This window comes from Aulostomus chinensis, chromosome 3 (genome assembly GCF_037954235.1).
Source record: "Aulostomus chinensis isolate RoL2024-O1b breed Wild chromosome 3, RoL_Achi_v1.0, whole genome shotgun sequence".
Taxonomy (NCBI): domain Eukaryota; kingdom Metazoa; phylum Chordata; class Actinopteri; order Syngnathiformes; family Aulostomidae; genus Aulostomus; species Aulostomus chinensis.
In genome coordinates, this window is record NC_141322.1 from 29508208 (window position 1) to 29527099 (window position 18892).

General features: G+C 44.8%; 1 protein-coding gene across 3 annotated transcripts in view; it reads left to right on the plus strand.

The window, feature by feature from the left end:
* mtss1 (MTSS I-BAR domain containing 1) overlaps window positions 1–18892 on the plus strand; it is a 46823-nt gene that overhangs the window by 19817 nt on the left and 8114 nt on the right. For 2 of the 3 annotated variants that reach the window (XM_086200264.1, XM_086200265.1), the window contains exons 4-11: window positions 6325–6409; window positions 7479–7570; window positions 7658–7732; window positions 15022–15179; window positions 15857–15964; window positions 16177–16274; window positions 16372–16450; window positions 17346–17522. In XM_086200264.1, the coding sequence (XP_086056390.1) occupies window positions 6325–6409; window positions 7479–7570; window positions 7658–7732; window positions 15022–15179; window positions 15857–15964; window positions 16177–16274; window positions 16372–16450; window positions 17346–17522 (872 nt within the window). The remainder of the gene's footprint in view (window positions 1–6324; window positions 6410–7478; window positions 7571–7657; window positions 7733–15021; window positions 15180–15856; window positions 15965–16176; window positions 16275–16371; window positions 16451–17345; window positions 17523–18892) is intronic. The other variant, XM_086200266.1, reaches the window with a different exon arrangement.

An 18892-nucleotide genomic window follows, 5' to 3' on the forward strand; every position in this document is an offset into this window, starting at 1 on the left:
GAAGCCACGTTCATACTTCACGACTTCCAGCGTCACACGAGTCGCTGTCTGGGATGGTTGATAGCTTACACACTTCTTGACAAGCTCAAGAGATCTCTGTTGCTAAGATGCAGCGTGCAGAGATGAGGCTGACACAAGCCAGGAAGAAGTGCTCCAAATGAGAAACATAAAAATCTGGCCCTTGGGCAAATATTGCTCACAACTCCTGATCTACACCGTCTGAGATTTCAAATCACATTCGTCCGTCTTTTCTTTTGTTCTGTGTTCCTTCATTTTTGCCTTCTGCTCTTCCTGTGTACAAACCAGGTTTTTAAACAATCAACATCTGCACTCTTCTGAGAAACCCAACTGGTATAAATTCACCATGATTCGGCCTCTGCTATTCTAGAACATGACTGTTGTGATAAAACTCGAACTCGTCTGCAGACAGCAGATGATGTTTGCAGGAATGTCCCAGCACCATTGTTTGGGCTTTGAAGCTTGAGGGTTAAGAACCTGCGAGTAATGGAAGCTTCACACTAACGAAGCAAACACCAGACATAGAAATTTCTAGCAAGTGCGACAGCTCAGCAGTGACTTAGCAGTTTTCAGGTGATTAGCCAAACCCGTCGTGGATTTGTGATACTTCAGCTTCGTTTGGCAGAATTGGCACTCGACCTTCTGACGCTTTGCTCATGAATAATAACAATAATAATAATTCATAATGCCACTGCCTTATTTGGGATGATTGATGTAGCCCAATTATAAGAAAAAGACACCCTGGCATCGAATGATGACACGGCCCGAAGCATCTGCGTCAGCTCTTGATGTTTGTTATCATGATTATAATATTAATAATATGCAACGTAAACAGTAGCAGATTTAGAAACTGGCATAAATGTCACCATCAGCTGATTTTTTGAAAGCGGTTTCCTCATCTCTCCTCTGGTGATTCCACATGACTTGTTTCCCTGGCAACCAAGAAACTGTTGACGTATTTGTCATCATGGGGCTTTCAATACACACACGCACACACACGCACACGCGCACACACACACACGTGTACACATAGATCACAAGATGACTTGCTGAGTGCTGACCAGTTAGAATGGAGGTTTCCTGAGTTTGTGTGTGTGTGTGTGTGTGTGTGTGTGTGTGTGTGTGTGTGTGTGTGTGTGTGTGTGTGTGTGTGTGCGCGCCTGTGTGTTTGCTGATGGATTGCAGAGGTGAAGAGGCTGTGTGCTTCACCCTGACAGACCGACCGACCGACTGGTCACCGGGTCTGTTAATCACTAACTGGATCGATACATCGACCGATAGAAAGAGGCAGTGAGTTGGGAGCTTTAGCAGCCCAGCAGTGAGAAGAGGATCCTGGTTGGGATCACGAGTCTCTGGCCTTTACATGTGAAATACTCAATAGTTGTTCACTGATTGTATTGATCAATGTCTTCAAGTCATTTTGCCTCTGAGCCGCAAGCAAAGATCAATTTCATCATTGAATAATCTGCTCATTTTTTTTTATTCTCAATTAATCAATGTATCTTTTAATCTAAGAAATGTCAACAGCGTGTTTAAAGTGCACGTTACTCTTTGCCAGGTCCAAAAATGTACGTATTCAGAGAACTTAATGTGTCAACAGTCCAAAACATGGACTCATTTTCCTACATGAATGACATAAAAAGCAGGGGATCCTGAGGAAAGGTCTGGAACCAGCAAATTGGGACCAGCGTTTTTACATGAAGGAAGACTGGCAGGATTAATCGACTACCAGAATAATTATCAATAAGTATTTATTTTTATTGAATTATTGTTGGAGTTTTTACCAGTAGCGCTCCTGTGGCATGTAATTTACGTGGTCAGCCACTCCTGGTCAGCGTCCACGAACAGAGATGAACCAAAGCTTGAAGGTCCTTGCGTATCTTTGAATTTGCTCGTTTGTTAGCATCCCAACTTCTCCATTGATTTCAGCAATGACGACCACATGTCGCTTCCTTCTATGTAGCCGATGATGGCTGAGTACGGTGTTGGTGTGGTGACGTTGTGATTTCCCGCCTTGATCTGTATGCCTGCATTGTTGAGTTGGCCGACCGTGTGTCCAGCTTGCGTTACTGAATGTAAACAACACTGGCGCATGGAAAAATATGTGCTAAACCAGCTCCCTGTGGCATTTAAGCAACCCCTCACTTACATTTCATCCTCTTAAATAAAGTGAGGGGAAATGTGCCGTTACACCTAGCGTGACCTGCCTAGTTGTGGTGCGGCATGGGAGCGTTGTTCCCCTTTGATTAAAGATGGATGTGTTAAAAGATTTAACTCTCAAAGTGTCATCCCAGCTCATTGTTTGTTAGGACAAAATGTTTGACAGCAGCTTGTCTGCCAACTGTCAGATTCGTAGCAGACTCAGGAAAAAACCACACCAAAAAAAAAAAAAACTAACTTTGTGGAACAACCTGGGAGCTGTGGGCAGGAATAACACAAACACACACACACTTTTCTGAAAGGGCCACATTATGAGCAGTTAGGCTGGAAAATCTGGGTTTCGGAGGAGGGTGAACAGTTCTCCCTCTGTCTCTCAGGAGTTGTTTCTTTGGAAAATGGAAGGAAATTATAAACGACTGGAGCAGTTCTTATTTTCCTCTTCTTTTTCCAGCTAGAGGGTTTATGTCTTAGCCCAAGTGTTCACGTATTGTTCAAATTGTATACAATGTTGTAGAAACGACACGGAACAAAACAAAACCAATCAGAGTAGCAATCAGGGAAATGTTACATTTGAAACCAATAAACCGAACAATTTGCACCGCAGACTGTGAACGTTTCTGTAGGTTTTCTTCTTTAGTGAGTGAGGAACAGCACCATGATGTTTGCGACAACCGAATATTTGATTCACACACTGTGGTTGCCTTCTTGTTCCACTGAAACACAATTTTTTTTATCCAGTGGTAAACACTGATACATGATTAGAATGTAACGCTACCCTCAGACACCAAGTCAGCTCCTGCAGGAATTGGTTTCCCATCTTGGCCCGGTAAACTTGGCTGGACCGCACCGATCAGTTACCCCAGCCCCATCCAGCACCTCTGGGGTAATCTGGAATGTGTGCTTCGAGCCGGACTTTATCAACCCACATCAGGTTCTGTAGTGCCTGGAACCAGAGAGTTTCAGCAACATAGCAGCGCGACCACGTGGAGGGTTTGAACCCCAGTCGCTCCACGGACCAATGCTGCAGTAAATACAGGCGGGAACAGGGCTATGGAGGAGCGTCTATAGGCAGCAGATTTCTGACAGCTCAACTTTCCAAAAGTTCCGTGAAAAAACTTTTTTTTTTTTTTTTGGTAACTTGAACCTCACAGAGTTTCTAACGCCTGATGCATTCAAGTCTAACATGGGAGGCCGAACCAAAGTTTGCTGTTGGAAACCTAAGAACATTTATTATTCAAAATGATTCGGACAAACTGATGCAGATGGTTTATTTTTGCCCTTTCAGAGCCATGAGTCGACAAAACAACGTGTGAATCAAAAAGGAGCTCACTCCCACAGAGTCTGTCTGGTCTTGTCAGGTTACATTTTTCTATTAAGTCGACTCTGAGCTCCATTAGACGTGTCTGGACACAAAATGCAACACCTGCGGTCTTGCTTACCTGGATGTGACTGACACACACAGACACACACACGCACACACACAAACAAGCATACGTTGCTAAATATTTACGCCGTAGGACAGGGCTGGGCAGTGTAAATGTAAAAAATATTGCAAAGTTGTCCTCGATTAAACCGACGTAAATCTACATTTCACACAGAGGCAGAAGTCAAGAGTTTGTGGAGGTAAATGAGAATAGTTTTGTGTCTTAGGATTCCCATGAGCTACAGCATTTAATTTATCCTAAATGAGTTTTTAATTCCAGACCCGATCAAACGATAGAATGACAGACTTTTGAAACTTTGACTTCAGCTGCATGACGGTAATTAATGAGTCAACGGCAGCGGCGACTGTTGTCTGACGTCAGGGCGAGCAGTACAACAGGGAGGGAAACGCAAATAGAGGAGCCATGCCTCGCCACACCTCAGCCTTTTACCCACACTTCACACCTGCGTTTGTGTGTGCGTGTGTGTGCGTGTACTACATTTCGCCACTCATCAGCATGTGCTGCTGGTAATGAATGCCTCAGCAGTCATGACGTGGGAGGGGTGGATGAGAGATGGAGCATAGATGAGTTTTTGCAGGAGCAAAAAAACATGGTGGGCACATGGCTTCTGTTTTAAGAGGTACATGAGTAGGTGGGTGTTATTTAGTATATCCTGTATTTAGTATCGGTATACAGTACACTTCCCCCTGTGACATCACTTCCTGCTATTACTGGAGCTGTTTGCTGATCCCATCTGATAACAACCCTGATCTTTCATTGAGATTTTGCTTTTTTAAAATTTTACATAACTCGAGTATGAGTCAGCATTGCTGTGTGTGTGTGTGTGTGTGTTGTGTGTGTGTGTGTGTGTGTGTGTGTGTGTGTGTGTGTGTGTGTAAGCCTGCCTGCCTGTTTTTCCTCCCATGCAGCTTTAAGATTTAGATATTCAAATGACTTGAGTCAGCGTGAAGTTACACAGTTCCCGCTGTGCAGTTTCACTTTGTTCCCTCACAGAAAAGAGATGAGAGTACTGGATATGATCAAATGTCACTGACTGAGTAATGTCTTAAATCCCAGACACACACACACACACACACACACACACACACACACACACACACACACACACACACACGCCACAGGACTGAAGTCCTCTGAGTATCACTGTTAAATCCACTTAGGGTTATACCAGACATCCTAGGCAAGAGCGGTGTGTGTACTAGAAAAATACAGACTGTGTGAAACCATCCTCAAAGTTGATAGTAAGGATGGAACCTTAAATTCCTGATGGTTAGTATTACAGTCTCAACTTTTAATTACCATTAAAACCAAGTTTGATTACTGGTGCTTTAAAAACCTCACACAGTCATACTTTCCAGCATCAGCCAAAGTTAGCGACCGTCTCCCAGACACAGGCGCATCACTGATGGTTCTGTGAGATTTTTCATTACTCACGTTGCTTTTTTTTTTTTTTTTAAGGTTGTAATGACACACATGCATGCGAACAAGAAGTCCACCAGATTGAATCGTGTTTTAATAGAGAATGATTTCAGTGTATCAGAAGACTGCGTTAGTTTAAAAAGCGAGTGCGTGCCACAAAGACATCTTTATGAGGGGCTCTGCGTGTCACGACGATGACGGACGCCGTGGATTCATGCTTCATTTTCTTGTTTTGCTCTCAGTCCGTGTCAACATTATCGGTCCTTCCAAGAGATTTACTAAGCTGAATAAATAGTTAGCAATTTAGGTTTACTTTATTGTGCGGTTATTTGGGGTTTTTCCTCTGTTCTATGAATCTTCGATGACAGTGTCGCAACTCTTCATTGTCAGCCAGTAAAACGTTTTATTGCTGCCTCTGCCTCGAGCGAAACTCGGCCTCATGTGGCAACTGCACGAATGGCAAATGACCTTAAGTGACACTTGTGCCATTTGTTTTCGTTGCATCTGTAAATGTCTTGACTGTATGTGGAGTGATGATTATAAAAGATTTTAACCGCATGAATATAAACGTTAGAGTAAACAGCTTGTTCAGTTGAGGAACACTGGCTAGGCTGGCAGACGTGTGCGAGGTGGAGATGTAGAACTGCTTTAAGGACAAGACAAAACAGCCCTCACCACCTTTTGATGTGGTGGTGGCACAGCAGTGTGTGTGTGTGTGTGTGTGCACGCATACACAGGAGGGTTTTCACTCCATATTGAAAAAAATACAAGAAGAATGACGAAACACTGTGTATGAGGCTATTTTCAGAGATCAAACTTGAAAAATCTCCGACCGGCGACTGAGGTGTAAGCTGCTGTCGTGATGTTGTATTTGAGAGTGAAGCTCTGTGTCGTCGTAACTATCAAATTAGTCCAGACTGATTGTAAAAAGAGGTTAATTGAACACACACACACACACACACACGTCTATAGTCTTTGCTGTTGATAGATTCTATCAGACTAAATCCACTTAAAGCAGCGCTGACATTGTGCAGGGCTGCAGTGCAGCTCCAATTACAGGCTGGCTGATGTTGCACAGACTGCAGCAACAAGAGACATAAGAAATATATATTTATCTTAAAGTGAGTATAATGTCATTTATGTCTGGTTGTGTTTCAAACTGATCAAATGTAATTTCATCCGAAAGCCTTTATTTTGGGCTTCATTTGGCAAATGGATGAGTTAAATTTCATCTCGCTTGAGGTTGAAGCTGTTGTCTGACTGTGTTGTTGTGTTTGTGTAGGTGCCACCAAGGAGATCGGATCAGCGTTAACCAGGATGTGTATGAGACACCGCAGCATTGAGTCCAAGCTCAAACTGTTCACAACGTGAGAGACGCGCGCACGCACGCACGCACACACACACACACACACACACACACACACACACACACACACACACACACACACACACACACACACAGTCGCATCTTGCATGTTATTTACATGGGGGGAAGACAGGTTAGAGTTTGAATGACAGTGTGATGACTCCTTTTACATGTCAGTGTGTGAACTCAACAATTAACCCTCAACTGCTGTAGTCAGCTACGTGTATGTGCTGTTGTAGTCTACTTTGTGTGTGTGCGTGTGTGCGTGCGCGCTCGCTGCCCTGATTTCCTCCATTACTGCTGTTGCTGCTCAGACACCAGTTGTTTTTCACTCATTAGCGTCTGCTGTCATTAGAAGAATTAGAAGCTCTCAGTCAGCTGCTTCTCTTTCTTTCTTACACACACACACACACACACACACACACACACACTCTTATATTTTTCTCACCAGTAGTCTGATGTTTTCAGTGCTGCCTCACCACTTGTTATTTCTGGCTTCTAAAAATCTAAATATTTAATGTTAGAATCATCACCTTGTAACCGTTAGCCACATTATTCTGTCAGAACAGAGATCTAATGTATAATGAACAGAATCAATCACCTTCAGACTAAAAACCTGGGAATGTCTGAAAGATGTTCGCTTCATGTAGGATTTACTCTCTCTGACATGTTACACCATGAACACATTCTCCCAGGGAACTGGCCATCTTCGAGCTCGTTAGTGATTATGGTCAGAATTAGGGCTGTACGACGAGAAAAATGATACCTCAATTGCAGTATGACAGAGTGTAATTACCAGTAAGACCACAGGCAAGGTGACCTGTCCTTCACTGTCCACGGTTATCACAGTTGCTGTTGTTTGGTCACATGATAATGACTCCATTATCAAGGGATATGATGGGCTGTTTATGAGCCGGGGAGGAAGCTTGCATGGAATTGGTTTGTGCAACCAAACGTAGCACATTTGTCATCTAACTCGTGCAAATATACACTAAAAGATGAAATAGCTGTTACAGATACAGGGAGCAACTGTCAGGCCTGCTTGTCAGACGTGTAATCTTTCCCCTCAGGGCTCTGTCAGAAAGTCTCATCACTCCGTTGGAGTTGAAGATGGAGGAGTGGAAAAAAGTGGCCAGTCAGCTGGACAAAGACCATGCTAAAGGTATCCCTCCCTGCCTGTACAGAAACACTGGAGCGCACAGCACAAACGCCAACTCTCCCTCACTCTCTGCTTGTTTTTGTTGCTCAGAGTATAAGAAGGCCAGAGCCGACATCAAAAAGAAATCGTCTGACACCATCAAACTACAGAAGAAAGTGAAGAAAGGTAAGAGAGCCCAGTCAGGTTGTCAGTTGCCGCCTTCATCGCAGAGAATCTTTAATGACGCTGCAGGTAGCTTGTTTGCTTCACAAGAGGAAGCCACCTGCTGCTGCTCCATTCATGTTCAATACCAACTTCCACAGCAAACACGGGGAGGCTGTTTGATCCTGCCCTCATTCTGCTGAGGTGCTTGTTTCAGATCTGTGCTGCAGTGTTTTATCCTCTTCCGTCATCTGACACCCTAAAGGCAGAAATAAGAGCTCAGAAACAAAGTACCTCAGAGAGACGAATAATAACCTATTAATGCCGTACTGTAGGACACTGGGCTATTTTTGTCTCGTTGTTTTAACTCTTGAGCCTCGTCCACCTTGTCTTGTGGGCTCTTGGCTGTTCGTCTGGACTCGGCTGTGGTCACTTGGGAATGTTTGTCGTGTCTTTTTTTTTTTGTCAAACTCGAATGGACCCCGGAGGGTTTCATCTCCAGTTTCATCTCCGCTTTCAGTTTGGTAGAAGAAGCCATTTCATTTTGCTAATAGTGGGATTTAGCTGCATGCAACATGAAAGGCTGTGCTCTCAGACCGAGGAGTAAATGTATCAACATGGTAGCGCCCATTTTTGGTGTCTTTTTTTTTTCTTTTCTTTTCTTTTTTTTTTACTGTGGCCAAAGACAAACAGAAACTTTTCCTCTTCACTCACTTCCCTACACGTAGAGCACACTGTTGTATCTGAAGCTGACATGGAACATTTCTCATAGTTTTGTTTTTTGTTTTTTGTTTTTTGTTTTTCCGAACTTGGTCCAGTCCTTCCATTGATGACATGTAGTTACCTGAACTGTTGTGTTAATTTGCTACAGCTGCACAGATGTGTGGGTGGAGAAGGACTGGGCCTATGTGCTCTCTGTTTGATTGGCGCGTATTTCTGACTTGGGTTTTGGACACCTTTGATTCGTCTTGATGCTGGTTGACAGTTACGTGATTCCATTTCGTTGCGGTTGCGGTAAATTACGGTTAAAGGGCTCTGACGTGAAATAATTGACAGGTTTAGCCTGAGTGTTCTTTGCTGGCTGCACTGCTCCTGTAGGCACATCCTTGAGTGAATTTCAGAATTTATATCTGGATTAAAGCTTAACAGCTTTTCTTCATAAATGCCAATGAATCATCAGAGCTGATTTAGCTACGCCTGGGTCGGTGTTCACTGACGGGCTGTTGCCATGCAGTCACCTGGGCCACACCCGTCCCTGCTATCAAAGTGACACACCCTGTGGTTTCCATGGTTGCACCAGCCTCGTCATCCCAAAACCGGAGATTAAAAGCTTGCAAGTGAAGACTGCAGACGGCCTTTTATTTAAGAAATAGAAGGGAAACATCCGAGCACGTGCACAAACACACGTTCATGAAAGCATCGACTCAAGCAGCCAAACTGAAACACTCAGGCATTTACACAATTATCGTCTTTGTCCTCCAGCTCAAAAAAATTCAATACGCAAATGCCCAGACACAGAAATAGTCGGTACACACATCACATGCAAACTGAGTCTCAGATCAGACCCGCCCATGGTAAACAGAAGGCTGTCTGATGTGGCTGTAACATCTTGGGACACGTTTCCCCTCTCGTTCTCTCTCTGTCCTCGCTACTGCCTTCACTTTTTTCTCTCTATGTTCAATCAGTCGACAAACTAAATTGCCGGACAGAATTTTAACTCTGCAAGTGATGAAATTTTTTTTAAAAAAAACATCGGATGAAACGTTTGGATTAATGACATCTTTGGTTTTCAGTTTCAAGCGTCTCAAAATAGCTGCTCTACCCCTGTGAGAGGATGTGGTAGATGTAGTTATTTATTTGCCGTTGTAAGTACTGATTGAAATTATGAATTATCTTTGTTCCTGTCAGCTCTTTGACGATTGTCAGGCTGAGAAGGATCAGTAAACAAGTGAGCAGAAGAAATCCAAAGACGGCGAAAGCCACAGATCCTCGTTTCATGTATGACCAACACACGCAACGCAATGTACCAAAATTGTTTCTGTACAGTCCCCAATCAGAGCTTCACATTATGATTATCTCTGCTGTACACTTGTGTGTGTGTGTGTGTGTGTGTGTGTGTGTGTGTGTGTGTGTGTACACCATATAATAAGTAAGGACAGAAAGAGGGAGTAAACAGCTGCTGGTTAGAGACTGTTCCTCATAGAAGTCCAGTGCATTTCAGACTTGGGCTTTTTTTTGCTTTTTTTTTTTTTTTATGTTTACAATTACATTTCACATAATTCTATGTTCTGTTTACTGTACTCCTGTTGTTAAATCATCAGTCCATCCACAGTGAACTGTGTAAATCTATTTTCCATATTTTGCCTGTTAATGACGTGTATTCGCAAGCTCAGCTTTGAGTTAGAATTCGTTTCTTTTTTTAGTTTAAGGCCTCCATTCCTGTGTCCTTTCCTAGTTCACTTCAGTTCATTCGCCTTTGTCGGAATGTTGCGTAGTATAAACATGAGTAGGATATGATTGTGCGTGTTTGTGTTTGTGTGCTCTGTCATTATGTGGTGTGTAACCACTTCGATAGTGTGTCTCTGGTTGCGTAGAGAGTGAGAGGCATTTAATGGGACCAGTTAAGAGAATAGAACGACCTGAAGGGGTTAATGGTACCTCATCCTATGTGTGTGGAAGGCCACACCTGTGCCTCCGAATCATGGATACATTTTACAAAATAATCAAGTTTGAATTGAAACCTCTCAAAAACGGGCGTTTCTTCAAATCTGTGCAAACGTCCACGTGCACTCAAGAATGTCCTGAAAGAAGTTTTTCGTGGAAGGTCATTGTGAACTCGTGTTTGCCCGGGTGGCTTAGAAAAGCCTGCAGGGAATTTCATCACATCTGGCATAAACGTCCACTTACCCCCGGGAATTAACTAAGTAGAATTTGGTGGTTAAAGTTCGCTGTGACATCATAACGCCTGATGTGTTGAGAAACTGTTTCTCAGTATAATTTACCTTTGTGGAAGTGGACAGAACAGAGCCTAAGAAGGCTTCTCTCCCATTACCGTACGTGCAGTTGCAGTTTTCTGCGATAGTGAAGAGTTTTCCTCTCCGGTGTGGGGACTCATTCAGCCTCACACTGCTGTGGCTGTGTGTAGCTGTCACGCGCAACATTTGTCTGCCTACTTGAGGTCTTGCTGAAGGACACTTGGACACACGGTCAGGATGGAGCAGGGATTGAAACCTAACCCCCCAAGAACTGGACTACCCTCTGTAGTTCCAAAGCCAAAGCCACACCCTGTTGTGGTCTTATAACTGCATATGCGTTCCAGACTTTGCTGTAGGCTTATTTGTTATCCCAGTTTGAGTATGAGATGCCCATGAAGAAGATGACAAAGACCGAGAAGGACAGGATGCCAGCTGACCCCCTTCTCAAAGACAGGGCAGAGAAGAGAGGGATTGATAGCAGGGTTGAAGTCGTCCTCCCCATGGATGATGGATCAAGGCCTGTATTGAGAAGAAAGGGAGAAGAAAGTATATACAGTGTACGAGGATAGAGGACATGCTGTCGTCCTGTTCAAAGAAGGAAGACAATGTTAAAGATCAAAGGAGACGCTTGTATAATTTATATTTATCTCTTTCTCAAGTGGTAGGATTATAGGATGTGGAGGACACTGAGAAAATCGGGGAGGAGGGGAACGATGGCGACTTATGAAGGGACATTTTACAGATTCTCAACCTCTCTAATATCAGCACAGAGTGGGTAGGAAATGAAAGTGAGCAGTGTTCACTGCCCTCCGTGGTGCTGTAGTCTGAACTACGTGTTGGACTTCAGCTTTTCAATGGAATGCTTTTTGTTATGACCAGTCGGTGGTTTTACCTTTACACTAAAAAACAAGCCCGTCGACCATGTTTTCACTGAAGCCCACGGATCAAATCTGTGTTGACTGTTACCACGCCAACGGTGAGCAACCTGAGTCGGGCTTCCGCATACAGGAGGCAGGCTGATGCGTACCTACACGGGAAGTTTTGTCAAACTGATGCAGAAATGCGAAGCGGGATTTACTTTCCGACTAAAACACACAGTGCAAATTGGGATAAAATCTTCGTACCAAAAAAACCCAACAGTGTTTGTTGCGGCGGTTGGAGGACGTGCCTGGTGCATCGTGGTACCATACAGTGAAACAGTTCTTGAGGGTCGATAGGAATAGCAAGCATCCATTAATGCAGTGAACAAAGTATCCCTGAAGCATGTTTAGACAGATGCCCTAATCACAGCATATTTATACTGTTAAGCCATTACGTAACATTACATTAAACCAGATTAGATAACCGGGTTCAGTTGCGGTAGTTGTACGCAGGAGCCCACCATACACCCGGTCCAGTTCATGAAAAAAAGCCATCTAAAGGATCTGTGGTCCTTTTATACCACCAACCCTCACACGCAGTCCCCCAGGAGGAGTCCCTTCAGCAGCAGCTTGTTATCACTGTTGGTGATTCCTCATTTAACCCTGCCTGAGGCGAGCAGTACCTGTGCCAGCCAGGAATGCAAACAGACTGGTTTATGGCTTTAGAAAATGCAACTAACAAGATTTTACAGCTTTGAGGATTTAAAGCTGCTGCTTTCACTCTTAATAGCAATAAACATGCATTCCTCCTCCCTCTGTCGGCATGTGTTTTGTGTTTAAAATGGAGACCTGGTGAATTAGCGTTAGCAGCCTGAAAAAGAGCCATACTTACATCCGAAACGGTTGTTGTTGTTTTTTTGTTGTGCCTTTCAATTACTGTCGATTAAGTGTGTTTAGCTCACAAACATGTTTACCCTCCATTATGCCGTCTTTGGATGGAGAAAGAGCCATCCGCGTATATTTAGCTTGAACCAACAGAGACTGATGACCAACTGAAGCAACAAAACAACAGCTAAACTGCCCAGAAATGTCCATTCACAAACTCTCAGACACATCGTGATCCGTGGTTTCTCAGCCATCTGTCCACAAACCACTAAAGGCAAAAAAAAAAAAAATACTCCTTAACCCTTTGCTGCTACCTGTAATGAGGGTTAATCATAAACCGTCAGTCTCCGTTAGCTTCATGCTAAATATACGTGGCTGGCTCTTCCTGCATTATGGAGTCACAAAGAAGTGATGAAAAGAAAAGAATGTTTTTCTGAGTTTACGCGACTGTAATCTTTAGTGCACTTTCGGGGTGAATGTTACTGTAACGGAAATCACAAGATGCCACATTCCAGCCCAGAGAAAGAAAAAAACAACAACAACAACATGAAACTTGTTTTTGGAACTTGAACAGAGTTGAGTCAGGATCAGGATACCAAGATTTTGAATGACAAAATCCTTCATGTCTGTTTCTTCGTCCCCTTTTATATTATTTCCCTCCATGTCGGCTACATTAGAGTTTTGAGAAGAAAAAAATTCTCCACCTGATCTGTGTTGCCATGCCACAGACTGATAATGAGGGTAACTTCCATGTCATGAAGGCAGAAGATCCTGTTCTGAAACAAAGAACGTCTTTTTACTGTCGCCGGTGAGAATCGGCTTCTCTCCCAGTGCTCCGCTTTTAATGAAGTGAATGAGTCTTGTCTGTGCGAGCCCAAGCGTCTGGGTTCACATCTTTGTGTTTTTGTGGGTGGCGAGCCAGAGTCTTATAGAAACACTGGTGGACAACACGCAGCCTGTTTCCACAGAGGCCAGACGACAGGCAGACTAACAGCACGCCGACATTGAGCCTCTGTTAGCGATGTGGAAATGATCCTGCTGACCTGTCCGTGCTCTCACACACACCTGAGGGAACCGGCTGTGTTGAGCTTTCTGACTGGGAGTCTGCACTGTGTCTTTTGGCTTTGAACGTGGCTTTTCACTGTTTTCCACAGGATTCACTGTCTCCACTTTGCCGCCTTTTCTCTCAGATGTAAGAAGAGGTTTCGTTTTTCAGTGTTCGCTAGAAAAGAATTTTCAAACTTGATGGGGAATAATTTGACAGAAAGCCTTGTGATCATTTCAAGAGATGCGGCTGGTGGTCCGTGCTATCAGACGTGGCTGTGACGTTCAACCAGAACGATCATGCTGCATTCATGCGTCATTGGGAAACAGGCACAGGGACTTTGAGTTCACTAGTCAAACAGCAGCTTAAGCGACTGTCTGCAACGCTCTCTCTTACACTGAATGTACAAGTCCAGAGGTATTTCCACAGTGGGGTGGTCTGCGGGTCAGACAACTCTGTCTGTCCTCTTCACCAGCGGGTCTGACCCCGCCAGGCTTAGGCCTCATCAACATTCTCCCCACATCATGAGGACACAGGAATCCTGTTATTTAGCGAAGGTCTCTGTGTCAGTTATTACTTTGCGCTTGTACTGAAAGGCTTTGAAAACTTTGTTGCTTTTCTCAGTTTTAGTGAGAGGAGGAGTGTGAGCGTCAGGTTTTAACTATGAATGTAAGAAAACGGCTTTCGGGAGGTGGCATCTCTATTCAAGGATTTTTTTTCCTTTTTTCCTTTTTTCATGCGCTGGTCTTAGGACAGAATCATGTGACGAGGCTGGTCCGGTTCACATGCTGCGGTGGAGTCGAGTAAACAATGTAGTAAATCACATTAGAGAGTGGCTGCATCTTCCCCCCTCTCTCTCTCTCTCTCTCTCTCTCTCTCTCCCTCTCCCTCGCTCTGTCTCCCTCTCTCTCAGAAACCACCAAACATCACTCTTACCAAGGTGCCTTTGGGCAAAACCCTGAACACGCTACTGTTCCAGGGGAGCAGCTCAGCGGCTAACTGATCAGGGATCGCCTGTATGAGCTCAGCATCCTCAATGAGAAAGGCTGTTTATCTTTCTAAAGGGAGAAACTGAGGAGAATTTAAATTTCACAGAGAGCAACGACTCTTTAGAGAGTCACCGTCTCTCGGATATCCTCAAGTGCATCACTGGTGTGTCATTATCGATTAGCTGCATCGTAGATATGTCATTAAATCAGGAAGTTATCACCCAAGTATCTAAACACAAGGAATCTGCTTTGTCAGTGTTCCTTTGTCCTAATGATTGCACGTGAAAAAAGGAGGACAAGGTCAGGCAGCTAAGTGTGATTAACAGCTGATGCTCAGCACTGTGTGTGCTGTGGGGGTTGGTAGTTGAGGAGAGGTGTGTGATCTGATGCTGACCCCTGCTGGTAGGACCTTGGTACCACAGCCTGAGTCGACAGAACCTGCTCCCGTGCAGAATATCACTGAAGAGGATGTTTCAACACACTGGAAGGTTTCACAGGGATAGAGTCTGTCCACCGTTCAGTCTGCTAACATCGGCTCCCCCTCCATGTGTCTCCGTAGGGAAGGACGAGGCTCGGGGACAACTGGACAGCGCGCTGCAGGATGTCAACGTACGCTACGCCGTCCTGGAGGAGACAGAGAAGAGAGCCGTGTGCAGAGCGCTGATAGAGGAGAGAGCACGCTACTGCACCTTCGTCAGCATGCTGAAGCCTGTACTGGTCAGTACTGTGTGTGTGTGTGTGTGTGTGTGTGTGTGTGTGTGTGTGTGTGTGTGTGTGTGTGTGTGTGCGTTAGATGAGACGAATCATTATGTATGAATTTTGAACCAAGGTGACCAGCTGCAGGCTTCAGTAGAAACAAGCCCCACAGGTTTCAAGAGTCTAAACTGTGTCTGAGTGTGTCAGTGGGCACGTACTGGCCAGCGTGGCGTCACGATGAAGTTTCCACCAGTAGCGCTGGCACGCCCCCTTCATCATGAGACAGGCGTAACTCTTTCTTTACCAGTCTCTTCAACAGCCTTCGAGCACATCTTAATATGAAAAATGCTGTTTTGGTTTCACTGTTGTGTTTTGCCATCTTGACAAATGCTCAAATTAATATTTGGTGTAGCAGCATCGCTACGCTACCACTGGTTGCACACTGCATCAGCGGAAATGAACATTTTTCCTCATACACCTCCATGACCTACTTCTGGGTCCCGAGCCAGTGCTTTATGATGTGTTAACGCGATGGTTAATGTCTGTTTTGGACTCAAACCGGGTGTTAATGTCTAGGGAAAGGATCGGAATGGTGTGCTGCTGCTCACAGATGGTTGTAGCCAATCAAGTGCAAGAACAGATGCGCGGCGAGCAGCTTTTCTTTGCTGAAGGCACTTTATCAATCTCTTGTCATGTAGGATCATGAAATCAACATGCTGGGTGAGGTGACCCACCTTCAGACCATCCTGGAGGACCTGACCACCCTGACTTCTGAGCCCAATAAGCTCCCACCAGCCAGCGAACAGGTACCCCCCTCTACCCCCTACAGAGCGCTGGTGCCAGTTAAACTAACCGGACTTCAGGTGACGGGCGAGCACGTGGCTCCCATTGGATGGATGTCACCACCCTTGACTGTAAAGCCTTGGAGCAGGACACGCAAACACTCACTCACCAGAAATGTGTGTGTGTGTGTGTGTGTGTGTGTGTGTGTGTGTGTGTGTGTGTTTGCATTTCTCAGGTGATTTTGGACCTGAAAGGTTCTGATTTCAGCTACACCTACCAGACACCTCCAGCGTCTCCCAGTAACACGCTGTCCAGGAAGAGCAGCATCAGCAGGTAACACTCGGGTTGTGTTCATACATGAACAAGCTCTGTGTCCAGTACTGCTGATCTCGGATTTACTTTTAACCTGATCTTTGTGTGTTTGTCGCAGTAACTACCAGTCTGGATCGGTGAGACACGTTCCCTCCTTGGACTCTATCAGCTGTGCGGTGGATGGCGTACACATCCAGGTAACGCATGATGACTCACATCGCAGACACACTGAAGATTTCGCAGTACCTGAAACATTTTGTTCTAATCAGTAAATATGAATTGAATGTTTTGGTAAGAAAAACCTCATGTATCTCCAAACACAACAACAATATTAAAATATCGTTTACTTTTCTAGTGATGCGTTTGGAAAGAAAGAAGTGAAAGCGTAAATTTGCTCGTTGGTTGTTTCAAGTCTGAGATGATACACATGGGCAAAAGTACACGGCCACTCCAGTCCACACGCTCTCCCACTCTCTCAACTTTGTGGCAGCAGGGAAGACTTTAGTCTGCCAGCATGACAACGCTCTGCCAGTTCCCTTGACGAGATGATTTTCCCAGTTTGGTTAAAAGGAACGCGCGGAGCCCTGACCTCGACTTGGCCCAGCAGCCCCCGGGTGAACTGTGTGCCAGCAGCCCTTTGTGACCCGCCGTCAGCGGCGGACATCACTAAAGCTCTTGTGGCTGAATGAGTGCAAATTGATGCAGTCTGGTTCCAAAATCATACAGAGAGCCTGAATTCAGAGAAGTTGTAGGCTTTTATAGCTGCAGATTAATGGCCCTGGTTTTCGAATTACATGTCCAGCCACCACATATGGGTGGAGTGGTTGGGAGTCTGCATACTTTTGTCCATGTACTGCGCATGATATGGTAATGATACTTGAGTCACACTTGAAAAGCTTAAATTCCACCAAAATCCCACATTTTAAACATCTAAAAAGTATTTTCACTCCAATAACATCCCTCTACCAACTGTCAGCTCCGCCCACTGTTGTATTTCACTGCTACATGAAGCTAAGAGCTTTGAAGGACCTTCAAAATAAAAGCCTTTCACCCTGAAAAGGACACCACGCTCTAACCTTCTCCTGTGTGTAGCGCTGCTCCTCCCCCTATCTGGTGATTGGCTGTGATGAAAGCGGGCGGTCCCTCAGCGAAGGGAATTCCCCCTCTCGCCTCAGTCGTCAGGGCAGCCGTGGTCGCTACGCTTACGCTGCTGGCCATGGCTACTACCCCACGCTCGGCCGCCGTGTTAGCCGCAGGGATATGACCAGCGTGAGAACAAAACTATTACATCCCTTCCAACCTGAGTGGCTCCCTGTGTTTGACCGTGTTGTAACCATTTGTCTTCCATCGTTTTTAAATCTCCTTCAACCTCATATTACCTTCCACTGTTGTACCGTAAAAGTCCCCGTGATCACCATCAGCTCACACTGGATGCTTTAACCCTGTCATGTCTGAGATTTCATCCATCTCAAGCCTCTCTAAACCCCACCATCGATCGAGTTTCATTCTGTTAAACAACCAACATGATTTGGATCACGACCTCAATTCCTGATTAACTTTTGTGTCGTGTAGATGTATTTCCTGTACGTTTCATTTTGAATTCTTCTCATTTATCCATTTGTGTGTGACGTATCTCCTCACGGTGCGATACACAGTGTTTGTCTGTAATTGTGTGATTTATTTCGTGTTAATTCTCACAATTGCAAAGTATTTTATTTTCAGCCTGTTGTCTCAGAATGATCGAAAAATGTAAGCCATTTATTAATGAGTTTGTCTCTATTGAAACTGTCAGAGGGTCCTTTCCTCAGAGGTTAGCTATAGAAACCAAAGTCCCCTCACCAGTAGTTTTAGAGGAAGTGCCTGTAAGGCTTGCACTCTTCTGTGAACCGCTGTGGTCAGCTGGATATCACGGATTCATGTTCAGCACCAAGATAATTCCACCATCAGTTGATATACAGAACACATGATCATGTCAGAAATAGTGAGTAAGTTTCCATCTTGTTTGTTGTTTCTGTCCCAACAAAACTCAAAGACATCCAGTGTGCCTTGATACTCAGGAGAAGACACCATAAATACTCCTGAGGACAAGACGCCGAAGGCTCAGTAGACAGCAGACGCTAGTATTCAACCATCAGTGAGGTTCATATTCATTTCCTATCGCGTGTTTTTCTTCTAAACCTGGCTCATGTGTGATATGAGCTGCAGCACATCAAACCGCCGAAAGGAGGCAGTCACTGTACGTTGAGCGCCAGAGGCGTTTCCCTGATACTCGTCGGTCAAGAGTATCGGCATGTGTCACCTCCTCGGTGTCCATCTGACTTTCCATGTGTCATTCAGTCTTCCCGCCGTGCAAACCACCAGCAGCCTCCGTCCCTCTGTCCGATACCCCGTCAGATATCTCCTGTTACCAAGGCAACCGTCTCTGTTCTGGAAATTTGGTGTCACGTCCCTTTACAGTGGTGTGAATATGGCCGTTACTGGTGTGTTGTGAGTGGTCTTGTGCGTCTAAAATGGTCAAATAAATGGATGTTTGCTGTGTTGGTCCAAGACTTCGAAGGAGCTTTCTAGTGATGATTCCTATTTTTCTTCTTACCTATCAATTCTCATAAAAGAACCGAAACCCAACTGTGAGTCGAGCC